General features: G+C 44.2%; 1 protein-coding gene across 1 annotated transcript in view; it reads left to right on the top strand.

Annotated features, from left to right (window-relative positions):
• The first annotated feature begins 13,978 nt into the window (after window positions 1-13,978).
• Window positions 13,979-27,254, top strand: part of PLCXD3 (phosphatidylinositol specific phospholipase C X domain containing 3) — a 134,575-nt gene continuing 121,299 nt past the window's right edge. Inside the window, exon 1 of the mRNA XM_006139494.4 lies at window positions 13,979-14,364. Coding sequence (XP_006139556.2) covers window positions 14,262-14,364 — 103 coding nt within the window. The 5' untranslated portion in view covers window positions 13,979-14,261. The remainder of the gene's footprint in view (window positions 14,365-27,254) is intronic.

The following is a 27,254-nucleotide window of genomic DNA, read 5'->3' on the forward strand; positions in this document are numbered from 1 at the left end:
TACAACTCTATAGTTCCTGTCTCCTCACCCCTCTTAAACCTGCAGGCACCTTGGACAAGCCTTGTGGCAGGAAGCCGGCCTTGGAACAGTACCTTGACCATGTGGGTCTCTGTGCCACAAGCTTGCTCTCTCATGGTACAGCCACAAGCCCACCGAGACTCCCCTGGCCCTCGCAGGGAGCAGCCCCAGCGATCCCAGGACCCACCAAGAAGACCCTGGCGCAGAAGATCGGGGAGGATTCAGAGTGGCGAAACTGCACATGGGACCAGCTCATGCAGCGGTGCGATACCATGTGTGCCTGCTGTTCCAGCTCCTGACTACTGCCCTCCTGCTCCCCCTGCTATGCGCATTCCCCTTCCACCTGCCCCCCAAGTGATGCCTCTGCTCCCTCCTTAAGTGATGCCTCTGCTCCTTCCCCAAGCAATGCCCATGCCCCCTCCCCACGTGATGCATATGGCCCCTCCCCTGGCTCCTCCTGCCATTCCTGACCCTGCTCCAGCCCTCCTCCTGCCCACCACTCTGTGGTCCCTGGACCCACCCAACCCCAAGTCCGACTAGGTCTCCACACCCGAGGTGGCACATCCAGCTGCCCACCATGCCACTCTGAGCCCCCCATGCCACTTCTTTCTAAAGAAGCTTGCAGTGTAGATGTAGCCTCTCACTAAATACTTAGCAGGCTTACAGCCCTGTCTAGGAGAGAATACTATTAGTAGTGAAAGGGTAATTCAATCTTAATGTTTGTTCATTCCTTGGTATCTCTGAGCATAACACAGTTGGCATTTACTAATCAGGGACTGTATTTCTAGATACTCCCTTTAACTTACACTTTTCACACCACCCTCACTATTTTTATATGGCTCTCTTCCTTTGGGACTCAAGGTTTGTTTGCAAGTAGACTTTTGATCTAACTGAAAGTGTGATTTATTTTGAAAAGCTGTTTAGTTAAACAGATGCAATATCACAGGGTTTCCCTCCACTACATGGTGTACCATGGTGCCTGGCCCATTTGTACAGTCTCTAATTCACAACATACACACAATTAACTTCCCATCAAATGATGGCTGTCGTAATTGGAATTTCTCTCCTTCCCCTTTCCTTCCAAGGTATTGATCCATGGTGCAGCTCAGGAAACATTCAGTCCTGAAACTGACAGATTTAAGAGTTGCAGTGTGCTAGAAACAGAGGCAAAGATTTTAAAGGATGACTAATTTGAGACACTTTAAAGAGCCCTGATATTCAGAAGGTGCTGAGTACTGATGGTCTGAAAATTGAGGCACTCAGGTCACTAATTGCTTGTGAAAGCATTAGCCAGAAATTTATACCACTGATAAGTAGAGGATTTATGCTTCTCCAATGAGACAAAAAACATTGACTTTCGGCCCTTGAAAGTCCAAAATGTCAAACAAATCCTGCCATTTTTAGATATAGAAAAAAACTATCTAAGGAGTTTTAATTTTTTATTCTTGCCCTGAGTGCTATACAATTATACTCAAGAACTTCTGAGTTTTACAAGTGGAAAGACACAAGAAATAGTACCAATTGTATGGTTAGCTTACCTAAGCTCTTCATAAACATTCATTTTCCCTAATAAAATGTCATTTACAGAATACATAATGGAGTGGTATATAGATTTATCACTACTTTTTGGGTTGATCAGCACAATTCATTTGTAACTGTAATGTGACCAAACGTGTGTTAATAAAATATTTACCATTCACCCTTCTCTCTGTCATGGATTTTTTGTCTGTTCATTGATTACCGAACTTATAGCACTTTTTGAAAATGTGTACTATGGTATTTTATATTATTTTATGTCACCTAAGATGATGCAATATAATTCCTTGACTTTAGCTTTAGGATACCTCTATACTAAGGCGCTATTTTAGGATACTTCCAGTATCCCGAAATAGCTATTCCACATCTAGGGCTCGTCTACATTGGCCCCTTTTCCGGAAGGGGCATGTTAATTTCAGAGGTCGTAATAGGGAAATCCGCGGGGGATTTAAATATCCCCCGCGGCATTTAAATAAAAATGTCCACCGCTTTTTTAGAAAAGCCGGAAAAGAGCATCTACACTGGCCCCGATCCTCCGGAAAAAGCGCCCTTTTCTGGAGGATCTTATTCCTACTTCCTTTGAAGTAGGAATAAGATCCTCCGGAAAAGGGCGCTTTTTCCGGAGGATCGGGGCAAGTGTAGACGCTCTTTTCCGGCTTTTCTAAAACCCGGAAAAAAGCGGCGGACATTTTTATTTAAATGCCGTGGGGGATATTTAAATCCCCCGCGGATTTCCCTATTACGACCTCTGAAATTAACATACCCCTTTCGGAAAAGGGGCCAGTGTAGACGTAGCCCTACTGAAGAAGCCTGTTATTTCAAAATAGATTATTCTGCTTATTCTGAAGTCCCAGTAACCCTCGTTCCATGAGGGTTAAGGGGCATTTCAGAATAGCAAGTTATTTTGAAATTTGGCACTATGTAGACAAATTTGCAAAGCACAAATTGTGTAGCTTATTGTAAGCTAAGGAGTAGTGTAGATGCACATGTGCAGTTTGTTGTTTTGCTTCCTAGCATGGGTAATATGGACTTTTGCATTCATTTCTGGGGTATAAGAAGGCCAGTTACTTTGGAAGGAATGGATTTGCACACTAACATAAATGGAGTAAAACACCTGCAAATCCTGGAGAAAAGCACAGCAACCTCAACGCATTTGCAGAGGCATAGCGTGTGGGGGGAGGCAGCTGTCCCCAGGTGCCATGTTAGGGGGAGCTCCAGGCTGGGGTGGGACCAGAACGCACGTCTCACAGGCCTACATGACACATGGGACAGCAAGTCGGGAGCTGGGCCACATGCTGCCTCCCTGTACATGAGGCGTGGCCAACCTGGGGCGCTTTCTCCCGTCAGTGCAGCTTGCAAAGCCACTCGAGGCTCATGAAACTGCCTCCGCGCCCCTGAACACAGCCCACACCTCCCAGCTCCCCTATGCTCACTGGGGCAGGGGAGCTGTCCGGATCCAAATGGCGGATCCAATATGGCGGCCACTGATGGGAGCCCGCTGAAGCCAAAAAGCCTCAAAAAGCCTTCCTGAAGGGCCAATCCCTTTTTTCTCCTATATAACTTTTTGCCCCAGCTTTTCGCACTGGATCCAGCTGGATCTTGGCTCTTTGACCGGAACGGTTTGGCCACCCCTGCTGTACACACTGTGAGCCAAGACAGCCAGACCAGACAGCAGGAGCGGTCACTTTAAAGGCAGGTTTACCTTACCCATCCCATACCTCTGGTGCCTGGCTCTTGGGAAGGGGTGGGTGCATTGGGGGTACTTATAATTATTATTTTAAAAAGGGTACTTTATAAAAAAGGCAACACTTAAAAACAATAGTCTAGTAGCACTTGAAAGACTAACAAAACATGTAGATGGTATCATGAGCTTTCGTGAGCAAAAACCACTTCTGCCCATGAAAGCTCATGATACCATCTACATGTTTTGTTAGTCCTTAAAGTGCTACTAGACTATTTGTTGTTTTTTAAGTTTTTCCTGTTACAGACTAACTCAGCTACCCCTCTGAAACATAAAAAAAGGTTGAGAAACACTGCTATATACCATTCCTTTTGGCCTCTTTGTTTCCTTTCTCCTTTGGCAAGTTGGGCAGACAGGAGTTTTGGTAAAAATATTTCAGATGTGCACACAGTGCCCGCTCTACCTCAACTGGTGCTGGATAATCAGAGCCTCAATTCTAAAGGACTTGGCCTTATTGTGGTAAAAATCCCTCCACGTTTTTATGTGAATTTTCCAAAGAAAATGCTGGTGTTTTCTATAGGTCCCCCACATCTCCCAGTCATAGCAGAGACTTGGATTAACATGGCTTTCTCAACTAAGTCTTAAACATGTTTGGATGTTGTGACTGTGAACACCTGGCAAGGCAGTCTGCTCAAGGCAAGGCTGGCCTTGAATCTTGATATCGATGGCTTCAGTTGAAAGGCTTGTGTGAAATTTGGAAGAGCAACTCAGAGAGACTGCTCTCTCTTATGTAAGGATAGAATCTCATGGCAGCCTGAAGGAAAAAGTCCTTGTGGCAGACAGAGTATCTTGCAGTGTATCCTCAGTCTTAGACTACTTATTGCTTCAAGTGCCTTCAGGAAAGTGAGGGTGATTCTCATGTTGTGTGTTAGTTTTATTTAAAAGTTTTTCTGAGTGTTATTTTAACAGGTAAGTTAATCTCTTACATTTATAACTCTTGTGTAGTTTATCACTCTGCAATAGTATGAAAAACAGTTAGTTTAATTAGGTAAGTAACTAGGCAGTTAGGAAGTATTACAGATTGTTTACAACAAATTAGATATGCTCAAAATCTTTTTTACATTTTATTCATTAAAGCAATGAGTTACTCATTTGCTATAACAGTGGTTTTAAATGTTTGATTGAAATATAGTGATGAAATTCATATTTAGGTTGTATAACATTTATTTCTCTTGTATTTTATAAAACATATATTTTAAAAATTTGACATTTTTTTATGTAAAAGACATGAACCTAATGAGAACAGGATATGAACAAATTAAAGAGAAAAAAGTATTTAACAGAATGTAAACCACAAAAACTATATAATTTATATGTGTCTGTAGTTAGTAAAATAAGAAATTCATTAAACAATAAATATCCTAAGAGGTGGATTATTCACAGTGGGGTAGTGAGGAGGACGTGTGTGGGGGGGGGGGGGGGGGGGAGGGGAGTTGCCTCCAGGTGCCATGCTAGAGGGGCACCAGTTTTGTCCCCCTTCAATTCCCCTGTCATCCCTCTGCTTGCCTACTCCTCCCCTGCCCACTGTCTCCGGCTGGAGACGCCTCCTCCCCACCTCTCTGCCCCGAGCCTGCCCTCCTCCACCTCTGCCAGAGGGTTAGTGCATGTGGGGCCTGGCCCCAAACTAGAGAAGTACAAGCTCCCTCCACCCCGCCCAGGTCAGGCTCAGCCGTGCGCTAGGTTCGGGGCCCCGCCACATGGCGGAGGCGGTGTGAATTTTGCCTTCACCCCTGGGCACATAACACCCCCGCTACGCCTCTGTACATTTGCTCACACATCCCACAAATCTCTCTATGCTTTCTTTTCTATATTGCTCGTTGAAGATTGCATGTCTTGCCTGTGATAGAACATCTTCTCCATACTTTGCCTTTATTCAAATCCCTCCTTGAGCTCTGCTTCCGTTAAAAATGTATTGTAGATGTTACATCAAAAGCATACATTTAATTCTATTTAATTTTTTTTAACTGCTTCGTATGGCAATAAATGGTTCCACTGCTCTTTGGGCTAGGGAGAAGTCTGTCTTATCTGCATTGTGAAGTTGACTTAAATGGGTAAGTACTTCTCAGACTTTTTTTAAACTGAGTTTTTGTACACTACACTGAATAACAATGCAATACCACATCCTAAATTACAGCTTACTCAACATCAGATTCCTGAGAAGTTGATAGCCTATAATGGTCCAAGTGGCTCATTTCTATAATTTCCTTTCACCTACCTGTTCAAGCACACCACATCAAGTCTTTACTGTTATTATTACAGTTGAATGAGCTTGCAGAGTGTCAAAACTATCAAGAACTTGATAAAAAAAAGTGGTAATCCATTCAAGAGTTGAATAGTTAGAACTGTATTAAAAAAAAGGCAACATGCTTCACAGTCCTTTACCAGTTCAATGTAACTATTCAGACATTTGTCATTCTGCCTAATTTTATTAATCTTCCTGAAGGGAAGGCACTTAACTCAGAATCAGCAACAAAATGAATTTGGAACCAGAAGAAATACTATGATAAAAATGCTCAACAATTACTTTCATTGCAAGTAGGTGAGAAAGTTAGAATCCAAACAAAAGTGCCTGGCAGTTTACCAAGAAAATAGATATACCATGCATGCCAAAACCACTTGTCAAAACTATCCCTGACAGTATGCCCAAAAGTGTAAAAGACTTTGAAACAAATACAAGGACATAGACGCCTACTGCCTTTACTCTTGTGCTAGCAGAACTAACACATGCACCCCCAGGGTATGTCTACACTACCCCGCTAGTTCGAACTAGCGGGGTAATGTATGCATACCGCACTTTCTAATGAAGCCCGGGATTTGAATTTCCCGGGCTTCATTAGCATAATCGGGGAGCCGCCATTTTTAAATCCCCGCTGCTTCGAACCCCGTGCAGCGCGGCTACACGGGGCTCGAACTAGGTAGTTCGGACTAGGGTGCCTATTCCGAACTACCGGTACACCTCGTTTCATTAGCAAGTGCGGTATGCATACATTACCCCGCTAGTTCGAACTAGCGGGGTAGTGTAGACATACCCCCAGTCACTAAGAAAAACACTAGGGCTGTGTCTGCATTGGCAAGATTTTGTGCAAAAGCAGCCGTGAGTTCTACACTGGCCGTGAGTTCTTGTGCAAGAATACTGACATTCTAATGTATGAAATCAGTGCTTCTTGCGCAAATTCTCTGATGCTCCCACTCAGGAAGAAGCCGTCTTGAGCAACTGTTCTTGCACAAGAGGCCAGTGTAGACAGGCAGCCAAGACATTTTGCGCAAAAGCAGTGTAAACGGAAAAAAGCCCTTGTGGCTGCTTGGATTCTCTGTACCTGCAGGCAGCTCCAGACTTCTTGCTAACCCAAGCCCCCTTGAAGGCAGACGCAGCCTGCAGAGGCCACGAGGCAGAAGCAGCTTTGCCACCTCTGCCCAGAGCACTGCCATGCAGCTCTGTTCCCTGAAACAGCCACCAGTCCACCGAGGATGGCTGCTCCAGGGGGGGAACAACCCGCACCCCCAGCGCAGGAGGCACCAAGAGACACAAAGCGCCCCGCCCCTTCCTGGTCCACAGGGGAGCTCGAGGCCCTCCTGGACCTCTGGGCTGAGGAAGAGGCCCTCCATGACCCACGGTCCCGTCGGTGCAACACGGACATATTCTGCCACATGGCCCAGGCGCTCTCTGACCAGGGTCATCCAGCCCAGACCCTGGAACAAGTCTGGGCTAAGGTCAAAGAGCTGCACCTGGGCTATGTCCGGGCCATGAGGGCCAGGAGGTAGGAGCCGACACCTGCCCCCACTACCAATGGCTCCATGCCATCCTGGGCCAGGCACCACCACTCCATGGACCCTCAGTGCCGGTGGACACTTGCAGGCACCCCCACATCACCAGGCCCAGTGAGGTGAAGGAGGAAGCACAGCTGCCCAGTGGGTCAGAGGACGAGGCAGACCAGGGGAGCAGAGGGGCCCTCCAGGCGGAGGCCCTCTCCGGCAGCCCTGACGTTTCCCATGCATCCTCAGAGGCCGGGGAAGGGTCCACTGGTGAGTGTTGCACTTTGCATTCACAAGGGCAGGGGGGAGCCAGTCGCCCGGAGGGGGGAGAGGGAGAGAGCATCACTCAGGCCGCGTGAGCTGCACACTGTGTAGCATTAGCAGTATGCAGCACGTGCAACCACGTGCAGCCAGGAGACCGAGCGGCATGTGGCTGCGGCAGGCAGCTCCAGGGCATGCCTGGGACTGTGCTGCTCACACACATCCAGCGGGACCAGGGGGGAAGGGTGGATGCTGGCTGGAACGAGCCAGGGGCTCAGGCCAGAGCTCACACCGCCGCAAGGGTGCAGCACACAGAATGGCACACTGTTCCATGCCTAGCTGTGAGGCACAGCCAGCTGCTCCTGGGAAAACCGCAGCGTCACAGCCCTGTGTGAGCCCCTCACCTGCTCCCGGTGCCTTGGCTGGCTCCCTGAGGGAAGTCCCCACTGCAGCCACACATGTCCTTGGGCTACGTGTGTGAGGGCTAGTGGGGGGGGGGGGGAGAGAACTCGAGCTGGCCCTAGGGCCACCTGAGTTTTGCTGCCCCTGCCCCTGCCCCCGCCCCCGGAAAGGGCTGGTACCCTTTTGCCCTCTTCAAAATGGTTCCAGGCTTCTGCTTTTGTGCAAAAGCATCCCGTCAATGTAGACGTGCTTTTGCGCAAAAGCGCATCGTTCTTACGATGAGTCCCGGACCAATATAGACGCTCTCTTGCACAAATACTCTAACACAAAAACTCTTGTGTTAAAAGTATTTGCGCAAAATCATGCCAATGTAGACGTAGCCTAAGAACAGAAAAAATGAGGTCCATGTTGCTGATTCACCTGAGCACTGAAATGTGTACTGTAGAAAGAATGAGTGGGATCAGAAAGCCATTGACAGGATTTAAGACAGAAACCATTAACAGACTAGACTCAGTTACTTTTAGCTGAGTTTGTTTTATTTTCATGTCATTTAAAAAAAATAAGATGTCACAGTAACTGCTGGACTCAGCAAACACTAAAACTTCTCTTATGACAGGGAATTAGTAACTCTGATCCAGGACATTTCATAGAAGCAAGGACAGAAAGTTCAATTTCTTGCCAGTACTGTTTATCAATTCCTTACTATGTTCCTGCTCCTCGTCAGGAGGTTGTTGCAAATGACCAGGAAAAATATGTTCCATTTGTGTCTCAGGAGACCAGATACCCTGAAGTCTTCAGTTAGGTCACTTTACTGCTAGACTAGTCCATATAGGTTCTTAAACTATCACTGCAATATCTCTGTGGCCTCCAGTAATGCATTAAGTAATGTGACTATCATCAGTCATGTATGGTTCGTTCTCTCTCTCATCCACTCCCAATGCAGAGAATTGAGTGTGTGCTGTAGTGTTTTGTTTAGGTAAAGCTATGGCTTGCTGTTGTTTTTTATATTCTTCCTGCTTTGTGTTTGCCTCAGGGAAGCCACAGTCCAAGAACCCATAACAGAATGTCTTAGCCAGAGAAGGCAAGTTTGACAAGTGCACATTCCAGTTAGTGTGGAAGATGGTGAGGTTTGTTGGGTTGGTTCCCTATCATTTTGTGTGGGAATTTGCTAAAAAATGTCAGGCTGACCCCTGGGGGTATGTCTACACTAGAAAGTTAGTTCGAACTAACGTCCGTTAGTTCGAACTAACTTTCCTAGGCGCTACACTAGCGCTCCGCTAGTTCGAACTTAATTCGAACTAGCGGAGCGCTTAGTTCGAACTAGGTAAACCTCATTTTACGAGGACTAACGCCTAGTTCGAACTAGCTAGTTCGAACTAAGGGCTGTGTAGCCCTTTAGTTCGAACTAGTGGGAGGCTAGCCCTCCCCAGGTTTCCCTGGTGGCCACTCTGGCCAACACCAGGGAAACTCTATGCCCCCCTCCCGGCCCCGGACCCCTTAAAGGGGCACGGGCTGGCTACGGTGCCCGTGCCAGGTGCAAGCCTGCCAGCACCCAGCTAGCAGACCCTGCACCTGGCACGGCACAGAGCCACCCACCCGATGTCCCCCAGCCCACCCCCTCTTGCCGGGACCAGGCTGGCGGCTCCCGGGAGCTTGCCCTGGACTGCAAGAGGCGGGCACCTTCCTGGGCTAGTGCGGACATCGTGGACCTCGTCCACGATCTCCGCACTAGGCACAGGAAAGTGGCCGTCTAGGGCAGGAGAGCTGCCAGCCTGGCCACCCAGGAGCAGGTGTGCATGAAAATCAAGGGGGTCCACTGAGACCCCCGAGCCTGAGCCCTGAGCTTACAATGGCCGTCCTGGGTCACACCAAAGGTCCATCTAGCCCAGTAGCCTGTCTGCTGACAGCGGCCAACCCTAGGGACCCTGGAGGGGATGGACCGAAGACAGTGACCAAGCCATTTGTCTCGTGCCATCCCTCTCCAGCCTTCCACAAACTTTGGGCAGGGACACCACTCCTACCCTCTGGCTAATAGGACTCCATGGACCCAACCTCCATGACTTGATCTCACTTCCCTTTCAACTCTGTTCTAAGTTGTAGCCTTCACAGCCTCCTGCAGCAAGGAGTTCCACAGGTTAACTATTTGCTTTGGGAAGAACAACAACTTTCTCTTACTAGTTTCAAGCCTGATACCCATTCCTTTCCTTTGGTGTCCTCTAGTCCTTCTTTAGGGGAACTCAGGAAGAACTTTTCTGAATGCACCCTCTCCACCCAACCCCTGCTTTTAGAGACCTCTATCCTGTCCCCCCTCCATCTCCTCTTTTCTAAGCTGAACAGTCCCAGTCTCTGTAGCCTTTCTTCATCTGGGACCTGTTCCCAACCCCTGATCATGTTAGTTGCCCTCCCCTCTCCCAGCCTTTCTCTTCCCCTCTCCCACCTCCTTTTCCCAGTCTCCCCCAGTTTTGTTCAATAAAGACAGAGTCAATGTTGGAAGAAACGTTATCTTTATTTTGTACATCAATAAGAAGGGGGGTAAGTGGAAGGAGGTGAGGGAGGAATGGGGTACGAGCCCCCGATGGGGAGGACTGGGCTGGCTCTGCGGGCTTCTGGGGGTGGAAGCTCTCCTGCAGCCCCCCCAATTACTCCCTCTCCCCAGATGGCAGCCTGCGGCAAGTGCAGCCGGGCTGATGGCCGAGTGGTGTGATGTGCCCAGTGTGGGCACTCAGGGCACTCCAAGCCAGAACTTCTTTGCAAGCGGGGCACCCCTTAGAACTGTGTGTCCGGGGTGGGGGTCGGGACCCTTTAAGCGCAGCCCTCGGCTAGCCTGAGACAGCATCTCCATGCTCTAAGTCCTCCTTTTATGCCCTGCCGGCACTGCTTCCGGCCATCCTTAAGCCCTGTTCAGAGTCCACTCAATGTGGACTTACTAGTTCGAACTAGCAAAACGCTAGTTCGAACTAGTTTTTAGTTCTAGATGCGTTAGTTCGAACTAGCTTAGTTCGAATTAACTAATTCGAACTAAGTTAGTTCGAACTAGCGCTGTAGTGTAGACATACCCTGGGAATGCTTTGTCCCCTGCACAACTTAGCTTAACCTTTAGCCCAGAAACTAGAAAGTTCCAATGCACCTGAGAAGTGGAGTCATTGATCCCAGTCTCCATCCCAAATATTTATGTAGGGGTGGATCATAACTGGTCTGTGGGCCAGCTGTGGTTCACCACGATCAGCATCTATTGGGCCACTAGACACTTCATTTACCTGAGTGTCCACAGGTACAGCCGCTTGCACCTCCCGTTGGCCGTGGATCACCATTCCTGGCCAATGGGAGCTGCAGGAAGTGGCAGCCTGTACCTCACTATACCTGCAGGCACAAAGGTAAATAAAGCATCTGGTGGCCTGCTGGGGCTAACCTGGAGAACCATGTCTGACCCACAGGCCACTTATTGCCCACTGCTGGCTTTATGTGAAATATTAGATTTGCTGAGTCTAGATCAAAGAGCACTTGAAAAATAAAGACCAAGACCTTGAAGTTGACTCTTTACAGTACATAAAGCCAGTGTAAGGAACAGAGGACAGCCCTACCACAACAAAACACCACACAATTTCAATAAGGGGAATAGCTATCTAAGTGTACTAGAGAAAATAATTTGATGATAATGGTGGATCACAAATTGAATGAGTCACCATGTGATGTAACTGCAAACAAAGCTCATATCATTCTGCGGAGTGCTAATAGGAGTATTGTATGTAAAACACAGGAAGTAACTGCCAGTCTCTACTTGGCACTGTTGAGGCCACCCTCACCTGGACTACTGTGTGCAGGTCTGGGTGCCACACTTTAAAAAAGATGTGGATGGAACTTGGAGAGAAACCAGAAGAGAGCAACAAAAAAGACAAAAAATTTAGAAAACCAGGTCTGGGAGGAAAGATTTGAAACTGGGGCATGTTTAGTCTTGAGAAAAGAAGAGTTGAAGTGAGACCTGATAAGTCTTCAAATATCTTATATAGAGGAGGGTGATCAGCGGCGCTGGCTGTGGTAGAAGTTGATCCTTCCAAGCTCGAGCATCTCTGCCTGTGATGTGCCAGGCCCCACAGAGCTGGAGCAGCCCGCTGGTTGACCTTCAGTAGTAAGCATCACCCAGTAAGTGTGATGTTAACCATTCACATCCTTATTTTGAATAGGAGTTTAATAGTTAGACTTTATTATTTTCTATTCATGGGGGGCGGGAGCGGGCGTGTGCACCCGCTAGGTTGGTTTTTGTTTTTAAACCATCCAGCTAGTGGCCTTTTTGAGCTTTTAAAAGATTTTAAGTTAGAAGTATTATTTTTTGTATTTTACAGGAATACCTATAATTATTGTAAAATTTTATTTTAATGATAATTTGTATTGTTTTAGTTGCTTTATTATTGACAAAAGGATTAAGGTGTTTATTTTGGGTTTCTTTTTATTTTCACTTATTTTATTTTTAATATTAATCACTTAAGGGAAAAAAAGTTAAACTTTGTGAAAGCATCAGGACACTTAAAGAGTCAACTGACAAAGTTAAGGCTGTCAGTAGATGCTTGCTGCCAGGTAAAGAGTAGCTGTCAGTTTTGCAAGCTTGAATAAAATATTTGAATGAATTTTAGTGCCATTTTTAAAAAGCTGATTTATTTTAGATATATAATTTTTTAAGTTTTTTTTTTTTTGTAAATTTGAGGTCCCTTGCTTTGTTTATTATGAGAGACTAAATATTTTAAACTTTCTTGGCTTACCGTTTATTAGCCAACATTTTGAACTTTTTTCTTTTAAAAATGATTTTAGACTTTCAAAGAGCTTTTTTTTGGGGGAGGAGCGTGTATGTAAATTGAAGTTATGAACAAATTACTCATTTAAGTTGCTTACATTTCTAAACTACTATTCATTTTTACATTTAAGCTTTAACCAAGGTTGGGGTTTTTTTTCAGCTGAGATTTCTTTTGGTCTGGGCTTTGATAACTTCTGTATTTTAGCAACATTTAGTTCCATCTTTTCCTTCCATGTTTCTGCTATCTGATTTTAACTAATTTTTTTATAGTTAAACAATCTAAATGGGATTGGTCTTGTACCTGCTGCAACCATCACAATTCATTATTTACAGGCTCATTTGTTAGGAAGCTCCCATTTCTTTCAGAATGACTGTAAGGCCTTCTGTGTTGTGTGTGGTGACAGAGGTGATCAGTAAGCAGATTGTGGGCTAAATACAGTACATTGGCACTTGGAGTCAGCCATAATAATAAAGATGCGTAGGTGAAAGTGCTGGTTTAACAGCTCTTTTTATTCTTTGTGACTGGGAAAGGGCTGTTTTAGTATTCTTTCTTCCATAACATTTAATATAATGTGAATATATTTATTAGCAACTGGTGGGTGCAATGGTGGTACACATCCGAACAAGTGCACATGACCTCACTATTAGTGCAGAAGACAAAACTCAATCTGCTCACAGATGGAAAATCTTTGAGGGAACACTGCTGTCAGGGATACATGGTTCCAGGGATACATGGTTCCTTCAGTCTTCTTCATTGAGCTTAGCTGGTCTTACAAGGTCTTTCCCAGCCCCCTGCATGTTTGTTTGTGTGCTTCTGCATAGGCTATGTTGCTGAGGAGACCTGCTATGTGTACTAAATGGAGTTTCTTAAGGCTTCATGCCTGCTCATCTTCAGCACTGCTCTCCAGCCATCCCATCCTATTGCAACTACTGCTGTCATGCCACTGGCTCCTGGGGTGACCTCCCTTTGAGGAGACCCCCTTTTTTCCTCATCTCACATGGCTGTAGCAGAAAGGGCAGGGGGAAGTCAGGGGAGTGTTTTTTCTCCCCACTCGTGTCCATGTCCCCCTGTAGCAGAAGGTGCCCTTCTTACCCCATCCCCCACCTAAACTGCTGTACACACCCATACACTGAAAGGGGTATTTGAATTAATTCATGAGTACACACCCTGACTTCCCCCCAGGAAAAGCAGACACTTAGGTCACCCTTTACTCCAGAGTGTGACCCTCAGAAGAGGCAACGGCGCGGTGTACCCCACAGATAGAAGAACAAGAGGACCACGTCAGCATTTTTGCGTGAGGAGTGAAATGAAAATCATGTTTCCGAGCGGGTCAGCCCCAGAAGCATAGACCCCTATTGGGGCTGGGGTGGGAGGCACACAAGCAAAATACTTTCTCCCTGGGTGGGGGGTTATTAGGAGCCATTGATTACAAACGAATGAGCAAAACCCCAGCCCGAAGCGTGGCTAACAAAGGCGGGACGGAGGCGTGTGGGAGCCAGCTAAAAAGCCAGGCCCGGCGACTCCGGGCAGGGCAGGCATTCAAGCCGGAGCGGTGGGTGAGAGCGAAAAGCTGCCGCGAGCCCGGTGGCTGCGCGGAGTGTTTGGAATAATTATGAAAATTAGCATGTGTCTGCGCCATCCTGTGGGTGTGGCGCCGAGCAGCGTGTAAACTCCAGCCGGGCTGGGGCGGCAAACATTGGATTACAGGCAGTGAAGCTGCCAGGCAGAAGAGCGCGGAGGGCACGGGCGACCAAGGCAGCAGCATGGCTTCGTCGCAAGGGAAGAGTGAGCCGAAATTCGCAGACTGGATGGCAACTTTGCCAGAAAGCATCCACCGCCTCCCTCTCACCAACCTAGCGATCCCAGGTAGGAGGCGGCAGCCGAGCGGGGTGCTCTCTCCCCCCCCGGTGTTTTGTATTGTATTGGGATATGAATGAGCTTTTGCAAATTAAAGCCTCATCCGCTGAGGAATGGGGCGAGCTCGTGTGCTGCCCCTCCTTGCCTCGGCGGGGGAATCTAGCGCAGCGTCGCTTGCAAGGTGACTGCTTTGCTGAGATGTCTTGGGGGGCAGAGCCAGGTCTGTTTCTCCCCCCCCCCCCCGTCCCCTTCTCCATCATGTTCCTCCCTCTGCCCAGCGTTCTGCAGCTGGGCTCCGCGCTCTCCCGCCACCTCGGCCATTCACCTCCTCCCTGACATTGAATTGGACGGGTCTGGCGAGCTTTTCGCCAGACCCTCCCAGGCTCATTAATATTCTCCTCGAGTCTCACTTGAAGAGACAAAAGCCGCTGCCAGGCGAGGCGAGTTGGGAGCAGCCAGAGCAAAGCTTCTTCCCCCTAGAGTACTGCTTGCCATGGGGGGGGGGGAAGTGCAGATGTGCCAGGCAATCCTAGTCCGTGCCATGCAGAAGGGGGGGGTTTCAGATGGCAGGGAGCGAGCCAAATTGAAGGGCGCGCCAGTGTTCAGTGCTTGCATGAAGTGCCTGTCAAGGTTCCTGATGCAGCGTTGTGGCCGCTTGTTGGTCCCGGGATGTTAGAGAGACAGGGTGGGTCTTCTATTGGACCAGCTCGGGTTAGCCGAGGGGGGAGACAGAGCTCGTCTTCAGGTGGCTTTGAGTGAGAGAAGGAAAGACGCTGCCTGCTTACTACACTCTTCTGTGGGACTCGCTGTGGGTTGGAAGCTCATACAGCCCAGGGCAGAGGCGAAATCACTTTGTCTTCACTTCTCAAATGACCTGCCCAAGCTGGAGTGCTAGGCTGGAGATCCTTCATGCGTCCCCTCCTCCCCCCTTTCCAACAGATTAATTAGCAAAGCCTCTTCAGCTTTGGAAACTGAAAGAATTTATTTGGGATTGTTAAAGCAGAATCGTTATTACAGCTCTCCAGTGTCAAGACAATGTCAAATGCAGGCTACCCATGTTGGGAGAGTCCATAAGGACTTCATAGCGTATGGAATGTGGCTGTTTAAAATCCAAAAGAGCTGCTGAGATGTCATGGGCAGTCAGTTATAGGAACAAATATGTCACATTTGCCTGCTTCTGAACTCTCAGGGGGAGTGGGAGGAGAGGAGAGGGGTTTGCAGCCAGACAGGCCAAAGGTAAAAACTCAGACAGAGCTTTGAAGATGCTAATGTGGTCTCAGTAATAACATGGTTGAGATGGATTTGTGTGGCGGAGTGTTTTGGGGGGGAACCATGATCCCAAACCCTTTGTATTCAACAAATGCTAACTTGCAGCTATTAAATGCTAATATATTAATTGCCCTATAAGAGTGTTAACAGCTTACTGGGCTGTGACATGTTTATTTGCCAGTTGTATCAGTTTCAGTTAATACTCCCCCCAATAATCTTTCTCTTCCCTCTTCTCTTCCTCAAGTACCTGACCAATGGCTCAACCACAGCCTTTGAATGCCTGCGGCTACTGTCTTCTTAAAGGGCTGCACATGTGGAATATCTGACAAATTAAATTCACTGCAGTGGAAGATGATAGTCTGCAGGGGTGTGCCCCTTAGCACTGTGCTGCTCATGCTTATAAGCATCTCTAAAGAAATGGACTCTTTGGGGATAACTCCAGAAATGAGTGCCTGGTGGTTACATGAGTATGCATTGACTTGGATGCTTGAAAATTGAATGAGATTAAGCCACTGATAGGTACTAGAGTGGTATGCATTTCTTTTATTGAAGTGATCTCACATACCTAGATGTAGCCTGTCTTTGTCAGATATTTCAGTGTAACATCCCTCTTTCTTTATATGACATGCAGTTTGTTTGCTAAACAACACATGTTCAAAATGATCTTGTCAGCTTGATTACAATTTCTGCTTCTGTTTAGTAGATCATGAAAGAACTGTTCATCACCCTCCCCTACCCCATCCCAGCTGATTTCCCCAAAGGACAAACTTTAAAAATGAATTGCCATTAAAAATATATCCCAAAATATATATTGATATGTTGAACTGACTAGTTCTAAGTGTCATCTTCTGTTAGGCTGTGAGTACACTACAGAATTATATCAACTAACTTATGTTGGTTTACAGCCACCATGGCTGTTACATTGCTTGTGTGCATGCTTACTTGGTTTCTTGTGTTGGTAGCACACATTCTCTACAGGAGTGCTTTTATCAATTGTATTGTCAATGTGGGTGTTGTGGGATGGCTCTTGGGAGCTAGGAATAGTCAACATAAACAACGTAGTGTTTACTGATCTGCATTGACAAATTACACTGACTGTGACTAGTATCAGAGGGGTAGCCGTGTTAGTCTGAATCTGCAAGAACAACAAGAAGCCCTGTTGCACCTTATAGACAGATTTATTGGAGCATAAGCTTTCGTGGACAAAGACGAAGTGGACTTCTCGTTGTTCTTATTGACTTGCCACTTGTGTAGGGAGGCATTTACTCCAACAGGAGCCAAATTCAAGTGAAGACACATCCACAACTAGATCAACCTAACCATGTAGTGTAGACTAGGGGGTAGTCCTCTTTAAATGAGTCATTATGATGCCGCAATTACACTCTAAATGAATTTGCATAAATTCACTGACTTTTAATCGCAGCTAAAGAGAGGAAATAATGAAAATGTTAAGCACTCTGAAAATTGCACTTCTCTTTATATAGTACTTAAATGGTAGTTAATTGCTAAAGATGTAAACCAGTGTAGTCAATGGTACCATACCTCTTTCTCTTAAATGATGATACCTTTATTCAATCATTTTGTACAGACAAGAACAGTGGCTGCATAGTATTTATTTACTACTGTATATGGCTGATTTCAAACAAATGCATTTTTGTGTATATATGGAGCTAGTCCTGTTATTCATGCAAAGTGTGCAGTACCTTTGCAGGTAAAATGAATTACAAACTCATTGCATTTGATTCTCTCTTACACACACACACAAAATCACTTCCTTCAGAAATAGGATTTGCTTGTCTTTCTTTTACCAGAATAAAAGGGGCAATGGTACAGTTTACTTTACATTAGTAGCTTACTTTTGTATCACTTAAATAATGATAATCTTGTATTATAGGAATGTCAAAGGACCGTAAGAGAATTAACTGTACATTGAATTTCAGGGGAGAGCAATTCATTTCCGTGGGCAATTCATTTTTGAAATTCCTAATTTTGACACTGAGTCATGGTGGTGTTGTGTGTGAGAAAGAAACAGACAGTAAATACTGAGTTTCAGTATGTGACTTCATTTTCTGTAGCATTTCGAAAACGTCTTATGTAAAATGTCAGTCTAGTCCCTGAACTGAATAAGGGAAAGAATGATAGCTTGCACTGCCTGATTTTTCCATGATTTCTAAAGCAATTGTTTTCCACCTCCTTCTTTTTTTTTTTCCATCAAAAGATTCTATTTAACAATATACTAAAATGATGCACAAATTGGTGTCGCAGTCTGAAATGCTAATCAGGTTAGTAAACCTATTTCATCCTTGTGGCTCTGGGACTGCCAGGAAGCCTGGTTTGGGGAAAATTATCTGATATGTCCTTTTGTACTGTACCAGGTGCTCTAACTGTCTAATGTACATTATTATGGCTCTTAGGTGTCCCAGTAAACACTTTTGATAAATGTCAACATTTCTTACCTTATGTCATAAACACCAGCTGCTGGTGCTTGTGCTATGTCACATTTATCACTAAAGATACTTTAAGCCAATATAATTGTAGCTTTTGTTTGCTAGTGCCCCTCTGTCTGGCGCTTTTGTTTTTAAACATCATAGTAGTTTCTTCTTCTTTACAGTCCGTGCCTCTATTTTTGCTGAATGTTTGCTTGGGTCTTCATAATACAAAGTGCCTAATGGCTTATCTTCTGCAGCATTTTTGGTATTAGTTGAGTATGTCCCATATAAGATTATGATAATATCCAGAAGTAGGAATCTACAAAGGACCGATCACTAGGTCAGATTGTGTTCCTGTTCCAAAAGGTTGCTTATTGTTTTTTGTTAACATTTTGCTTGTTTGCAAATTAAAAGTTATTATCACAGTGTTGCAGATAATGACACATTCCTTAGCTTGTATAGGGACATTTTTGGATCAAGTTTCCCTGCTAACAATATGGTTTTGGCTTTTTGTGTTTTAAAGAGATTTTATGTCTGTTTTGAGCAGATTAGAAATAAATGAATTTGATTCTACTCCAACATATTAAATGACATTTGGTGCTCATGAAGGATACTGGCTGCTTGACTGACATCACAAAGAGCTTTAAGGTTTTAATGGGGGTGTCCATGGTAAGAAATTTTATGTCATTGTTCAGCAATTGTGCCTGAAACATTGCAGTAAAATAGATGCTAATTTTCCTAGTGTAGCTTTGTCCAGTTATCTGATATAGCACAGTCAGTAACAATGGAAATTTCCTCCCACTGCCTTGCCAACATACCTCAATACTCTTTAGGAACAACTATTTCTAGGAATCTGAAAGTGTTCCAGTCTCTATGTACGTTTGAACTATGGCTGCTTTTCTGAGTATACTAACAGTGCCAGCCAGTACCAATATTATTATTAACTATGGAGCAAATTCTATGGTCTTTAATTGAACAAAATTCCTATTGATTTTAAAAGGTCTTGTTCATTTGAGAACTATGTACTTGATGTAGCTCTCATTAAAATTAATGCAAAACTCCCATAAATTTCATTGGCACAAGATCAAAACCCTGTGGGGTCTGGACCTTTGCTCCTATAAACCATTAAAAATCTCAAAGAACATCTGGTTATCCAAATCTCTAATTCGGAAATGCTGGTATTAGCGAAAGCTACGTTTTCCCTCCAAATAGTACATTTTTGGAAGCCTGGGACAAGACTATGACCCTGATCCATGAGACACAAGCACTATGATGCTCAGTGTGGCAATGCCTAACTTTTAGGCTCTTGGAAATCACTGGGACAACGGTGGGGCCCACACAGCCTGAAATAGGCTTCCTGCCCAGTGAATGGGGAAAGAGAGGTACCTAAGCATTAAAATATGTGATCCACAAAAGTCACCATGGTAAACAGGGAGCCACTTAAATAAGCCAATGGGAGATATTGATGAAAGGGCTATGCCCTAAGCCCACCCCCCTGTAACAGAGTGCTAGCCCCTGAGTGTTGATGGGATTGTGGCAGCCTGCAGGCCCAGCTGAAGACACTACTGTTGCAGGGTGGGGGACTTGTGAGCTATGGTTGTAAACTAGGGATGTGAACCCTGACTGGGTACTGGTTAATCAGTACTTGGGAACAGCCCCCTGCCCATGCTCATGGAGGGCTGCTCTAGCCCCGTGGGATTTGGGAGATGCCCCCCGCCCCGAGGAGAAGTCAGCTTCCCTGCATGTAGCTGCTGGTTCCTGCTGTTGACGTGTACGTACGTGTGTGTGTGGGGGGGGGGGGGGGGGAGGGCAGCGGCAGCCAGGATCCTCACATAGAGGGAGGGCCAGGAGCAGAAGCTAGCTCCTACATGTGTGCTTGCTGGCTTCTGCTGTCAGCCTTCCAGCATAGGGGGCCCACTTAATCAGGATTTTACATCTCGATTGCTAACCCTCCCACTTTTGCCAGGAGTCACCCAGAATCACATCTTGTCTCCTGGAGGCGATTTCAGACAAGCTGGGAGATTTTGGGCACTAACAGTCCAGTGTGGCAGTGGAGCAAAAGCAGATGCTTTCACTCTGGCTACTCCTGAAAGAGCCTAAAACTGTCCCTGCAGCTCCCATTGGCTGCATTTCACAGACAATGGTAGCTGCCAAGCGGGGAGGGGGAAGCTTGCAGGCAGTGGTATATGGAGACTCTCTGGCTCCCCTGACTAGGAGAAGCCACTGCCAGAGGGATGTATCTCCAAGAGCAACATGGCCTGGGTAAGTGCTAACCCCCAGCTTTCCTCCTACACATCAATCACATGCTCCAGCCTAGATCCTGCATCCCACTCTCAGAACCCATATCCCACTCCCTAAAACAAGGGTTGCCAACTCTCCAGTCTTCTCCTGAAGTGTCCAAGTATTATAGCTTCAGAGGAGTAGCCGACTTAGTCTGTAACAGGAAAAGCTTTAAAACAACAAATAGTGTAGTAGCACTTTAAAGACTAACAACATATAGATGGTATCATGAGCTTTCGTGGGCACAACTCACTTCTTCAGATGACCAGAGAAGTGGGTTTTCCCTGGAGAAGTGGGTTATGCCCACGAAAGCTCATGATACTATCTACATGTTTTGTTACTCTTTAAAGTGCTACTAGACTATTTTTTGTTGTTTTTCAAGTATTATAAATTCATATTTAATTAAAAAATGTCACGTGATGAAACCTCCAGGAGTACATCCAACCAAAATTGGCAACACTATCTAAATTGGATTTAGGCATCTATGTCTGGGGTTTAGGTGTGTAGACACAGATCCAAAAGTGTACTTACGTGTCTTCCTTAGTGTTTGGAAAGAACTTAGCAGGCTGAGTCCTGGTCTACACTAGGGAGTTATTGCAAAAGTGGAGCATCCACACTACCAAGCCCATTATTTCGAAATAAGGGGCTGGTTATTTTGAAATAACTCCTGCTTTCCATGAGGAATAACACTTATTTTAAAATAGCAGTAGTTTGGACGCTCCATTGGTGCTATTTTGAAATAACTACTCCCCAGAGTCATTCAGAGTATTTACTCCCTAGTGCTTCCTGGGGCTCTAAGTTGAAATAGTGCATCCACGTTAAGGGAGCCTGCCTTGGACTAATTTCAAGGCTTCCCTGTAGTGTGGAGACACTATTTCAAAATAGTTATTTTGGGAGTTATTATTTTGAAATAAGTTATTTAAATATTTCCTAGTGTAGACTTGCCCTGAGGTATTATCACAATTGTAATCCTACTGTCTGCTGCTGCTAGTGTATCCAATATTTATTTCCATTAATTTATTTCCATAAGTGACAGGCTCCAAAAGTCAATGTGGGAGAAGTAATATCTTTTATTGGTGCAACATCTGTTGGTGAGAGACGAACTTTCTCTCACTAAGAGAAGTTGCTACAATCAAAGATATTCTCTCTTTTTGTCTCCCTAATATCTGGGACCAACATGGCTCTATAGGCTTTATTTTCTTCTTAAAGAAGAAATTAACTTCCAGGCACTCAGGTTGCCATCTGGCAAATTCTTCCCAGTAGGCTCACATTTTAACACTTAGATTTAAGTGTATGTAACGTTAGGCTATTAAATAGTTGAACAAGCATACATCCACTAAATAAGAAAATGTACAAATGAAAGAACCTCCAAATTTTCCTGTTTTTTAAACTTCTGAATTCTTAACTCTCAGGAAATCAAAATGTAACCATTAATGGGCAATATCTCTTGCAAGTCATATTTATTTCCCTCATGTTTCCATTTTTTGATAGAGGTTGTTTTATTCTTTCCAATCAGACTTGAACTTCTTTTGTGCCAGAGAAGTACTGATTTTAAACAGCAGAGCAGCGTAAAGTTTAATTCAGAGTGTGAATATTTATTCTCTTTTATTGTCACAAGAAGCAAAATATTGCTTTAAATCTATTAGGACAGTGAACATAATGTTAAACACTTAACCAATTCTAAAGATGTTCCAGTATGATAGGAAACCTGTTGATTTATTAGCAAATATCAGTACAATTTTTATTGTCTCTAATTCCAAGCATCTTGTACAAGTAATGTGGTAATTGCAGAGGCATGTATATAACTGCTTTAAAGTTATTGTTTTCCTTCAATCATCTATTTTACAGATGCATTCAATCAAATCTCAGGCAGCTAAGTATCACTTACAATAATTGTTTATTAGTTATCTTTTACAAGGTTATCACATTTAGTCTGTCACTACTTAATCTAATCCATGGAGTGATTCATTCAATTTTTCACTACTTAGATTCTTGTCAATCACATTCCTAGAGCTGGTATTAGATTTTGCCACTACTTTGTTTAAATATATTAACTGGATGCAGTCTCAGTAATTCTAACTGGGTATCTGTTTGGTTTCCTAAAATTAGGATACTACTTTAACACCATATTAAAGATAAACTGGGGGATATATCCCTGAAATCACTGTTGGGTCAACTTTCTATCAACCACAAACCTTTCAATTTTGGGATGATCCCAGAAATATTAAGATGCTCATTTTATAACTTGGTATTTTCTCCAGCATGCTGCTCTTAAGTCTGTATCTGTTTTGTTCTGAAAGACTCTGTGATAAAATATCTAATTATAATTTTCGACTAGCATCATCCCCAGGAGAGGGAATTTGCAACTTGTAATAATCTCAAACTACTAGAAAGCAACAGATGCCCATTTAACCTCCCTGTTGGTAGTGGGATTGCCAACTTTTTAAACATACAAAACTCAACACTCTTGCCCCTTTTCTAATGCCCCACTTCTCATTTTCACCATCCCCCCTTCCTGTTCCTCATTCTGTCCCACTCTCATTCACTTTCACTAGGCTGGGGCAGGTAGGTGGAGTGCAGGAGAGAGTGAAGGCACAGGCTCTGGGATGGAAATGAGGAGTTTGGGGTGCAGAAGGAGAGTCAGAGTAGGAGGCTGGAAAGTGGGAAATGTGGAGTCCCAGCAGCACTTACTGCAGCTCCCAGGAAGTGACTGCCAGATCCCTACAGCCTCACACCTTAGACACACTCACCCAGGAACCTACCCCTACAATAAACCTGATTGCCAACTGTGTCCACACATCTGTACTAGCGACATCATCACAGGACCTAACCACATAAGTGACAATATCAGAGGCTCATACAACTGCACATCCTCTAATGTGATCTGTGCCAGCAATGCCCTTCTGCCGGGTATATTGTCCACACTGGACAGTCTCTACAACAAAGGATCAATGGACATCAATCAGATATTAGAAATGGTCACACAGGGAAACTTGTAGGGGAACATTTTAACCTGCCAAGCACTCATTAATGGATTTAAAAGTAGCCATCCTTCTACAAAGGAATTTCAAAAGCCAATTACAGGGAGAGTATGGAATTGGCCTTTGTATGCAAATTTAACAGTTTTCCTTGGCCTGAACAAATACTTGAACTGGATGACATATAAAATCAACTTTCATTACATTTAACACCCCAATGACATCAAAAGCTAAGCATGGGACACTTCCAGCCCTCCCAATTAGCCTCACTAGCACCAGGGACAACAATTGACAGATACTTTTTTTTCTTTCCCTCTCCCTTCTTATTCCGAAAGTCCCCTCCCTTTTTTTTTTTCTTTGCTGTAGCTCATCGTGTCCAACAAAGTGGGTTTTGCACACACTTTCATGGGCATGACAAAGTGTGTGCGCTCACACACACACACACACACACACTTAGTCTTGAAGGTACCACAGGGCTACTCATTGTTTTTAAAGTTACAGATTAACATGACTACCCCTCTGAGATTTGTCTTGTTTGGTAGACAAGGTAAAGGAAAATGGGCTTTGTACCTGGGGTTTTGAAAGTGTAATTTAGCTCACTTTCTCTGAGGTTGATAATGCCACAGTAAAAGTACTTTTAGATAAGTAATGTAGGTGGTGGTGGTTTGAGTTTTTGTGACTACAAAACAATAGCAGTAGAATATTGTTGATATTAGTCAACAATATCAATGTGCTCAAAGCTTATTATGTGGGTCCTGGGTACAAATAATATGTAACAAAGTAAGCTCTCAACAATAGAAAGCATGCCCTTAAGAAATCACCCACTGATCATATATGCATACCATCAGTGAACATGTAGCTAGTTTTAATGTGACTTGAGGTATTGTCTGCATATATATTTCAGAGGCATAGATTAATAAACAGGTGGGTGGTCAAAGCTACCTGGGAAATGAATTAATTTCTCTTCAGCTATTTCTAATATTCAGAACCTCTGAGCTACACAAAAAATATAATGGGATGTTTTCTCTTCTACCCTAGCCCTCAGCTTGTGCAACTTTTCCACCAAAATTAGTCTGGACTAAGACCTGGCATGAACAATATTTTAACCTGTATTTGTGACATGGTTAAGGTTTATATAGTGACATCCATAGCCTCCCTCCTGACAGAGCTGTTCCAGATGTTAGTAACTCAAGTACACAGTGTGAAGTCTTCAGCTGCTCTGGAATGATAGGGACTCACAGGAAGCTGGGACTGTTCTATTTTTATCTCCTATCACACCTGGAGATTGCACCATTTCCTAACAGGTGCAGATCTTGCTATCCTCATCCATGTCATTTTCCATCTGTGTGGATAGTGCTGAATATGCATTTGTGGTTTCTCACCAGGAGCACATGAGACCGTTTGCTTTCCAAGTAGTTGGTTTCACCTGAAAAGCTCTAAACTGTGTGGGAAGATGCATCTCTTTTCTATGCCATACTGTTACTGTTGCAATTACTAGGGAAGACAGATCTGGATCGCCATCAGTTTGGGTAAGGAGAAACGGCTGATAAGGTTGTCTCTGTGGCCAGAGATATTTTTGAGAGATTAGAGTTAATTTTAGAAGAAGGTAGGTAGTATATCTTTAACATTAATTAATGAAGTGGGGGAGGGTAAAAGTAGAATTGTGCTGCTTAACTTGTGTTAATAATTGCTTGTAACTTGTGTTGATGTCTACATGAGGCCAAGAATATATATTTAGGAACTATTTTTGTATGAGAGAGGGAGAGACACACATGCTTCTGCCTTGAAAAGACCAGCTTGACTGAGAGGGGAAGTGAAACTAGCTCTACTATAATGTGCATATATAAAACAAGTGGTAAAGAGGGAAAGTTGATAGTTCAAGTGTCCGCACTTCAAGGATTTTGACAAATTGGAATGAGTTCAGAGGAAAAATCAGGAGAATAAGTAAAAGTCTGGAAAATACTTGTTGTCATGAGAAACTCCAGAAAGCCAACCTACCTGGAGAAAGAGAATTAAAAGGCATCTTGATTAGTCTATAAATACCTACACAAGGAACTGAAATTTTATAATTAAGGACTCTTCAATGTAGCAGACAAAGGTATAACAAGATACAGTGCTAAAAGCTAAATCCAGACAAACTAAAATTAGAAATAAGGGGTAAATTACTAATAGTAGGGGTAATTAACCACTGGAAGAACTTAACAGAGGTTGTAGTAGATTCTCCATCATTGAAAATTTGTACATTATAATTGGATATATTTCTCAAAGATATGCTCTAGTTCAAGCACAGCAATTGAACTTGAAGTAGCAATTAATTCAGGGAAGTCTCATGTCCTGTGTTATGGTGGAGGTCAGATAGATAATTACAATGGTTCCTTCTGTCCTTAAAGTCTTTGTCTATAATGTTGTGATATGATTAGCCTATTTTAAAATGTATCTTAGAGTAGTGTTAAACATTTTTTATTTAATTGTATGTGTGTGAGAAATTTCATTCTTTGTGTGTTGTGACCCACTCTTTAAATTTCTGTGTACAAATTAGGGCCTTAGCTCATCAGTTAACCTCGGTTATGTTCCAAGGGCCACCATGCTTCCACTTGTGCTGCTGCCTCTGTATCAGAGGTGGCAGTGGGGGAGCCGGTGCTCATGGGAGCTGCCTGATAGAGTCATCGCGGGCCTGGGCAGGCAGCTTAGGAGAAGCCAGTTTAAAAGTCAGCTCCCCACATGTACCAGCTCCCATGGAGCCACCTGCTCCCCCCTGTATGTAAACATGTAACGGCTGAAAACATCCTCCCTTCTTTTTAAACATCCCTAGTACAAACATTATGTACCTTGTTTAGTAGCCATGTTTTTTCTGAGAGCTCAATGAAATTTTACATGAGATCAGTACTATATGCTTTCTGACTGAGACTTAGGTTTTATTCAGAAAATAAGTGTTTGCTCATTACTTATGGAGATCCAGAAGACATCTGCAGCAACTATGAGATTTGGAGTGCAGGACTCAGGAGGAAAGAGCTGAGAGAAAATAAAGCAAAAGCAAAGGCTCCTTGTTGCATTTGCTGCTACTCCAAGAATCTGACAAAGAAGTTTTTAACCATGAAAGCTTAAGCCCAAGTAGATTTGTTAGTCTTTAAGGTGCCATAGACTCCTCGTTTTTGCAAGTCGTGTACAGTCGTGGCTACACAAGTGTGGAGAGAGAGAAGAAACAGTCCTTAGAAAAACCCTCTAAAATATGTTATGATTGATTGAATAACGTGTCATCAGAATTTACAGAATCCTAAGAATGGGACCTTGAGAGGTCATCTGGTTTAGTGGCTCTCAGCCTTTTCATACCCCTTGTAGGTGTCTGACTTGTCTGATGTACCCCAGCTTAAAAACTTCTTGCTTACAAAATCACACACAAAAAAAGTGTCACAGCACACTGTTATTGACAAATTATTTGCTTATTTCACCTTTAATTATAAAATAATCAAATTGAATATAAATATTATACTTGCATTTTGTGTATTTTATATAGCAAGGTGGCCAAACTTACTGACCTGCCAGACTGTGTATGACAATCTTCAGAAGTTTGGAGATCCAGGTCTCACCAAGTCAGGGCTTCAGCCCTTCTCCTGGTGACCCTGCTGGGCAGAAAGCACTGAGCTTCCCCTCCCAGGTATTGCTCCTTATCTTGAAAGCTTTCCATTGCCTAGGCCCAATATACCCAAAAGACTGTCTAAAGCTCTGCGACAAAAGATTGTGGTCCACAACTTCACTCCTTTGGCACAGTGGAATTCTCAACAATATGAGTAAAGCTTGTTGTGCAGGAGAAGAACCTTCTGACAGTGGTCTCAGACACTGGACTAAATACCACTAACGACTAATCACCATCACAAACTTTCACCATTTTCCATTTCAAGTGCAAAGTGCATTTCTTTGGCATTGCTTCCTCTAAGGTAATTTG

Source organism: Pelodiscus sinensis, chromosome 6 (genome assembly GCF_049634645.1).
Source record: "Pelodiscus sinensis isolate JC-2024 chromosome 6, ASM4963464v1, whole genome shotgun sequence".
Classification (NCBI taxonomy): Eukaryota; Metazoa; Chordata; order Testudines; family Trionychidae; genus Pelodiscus; species Pelodiscus sinensis.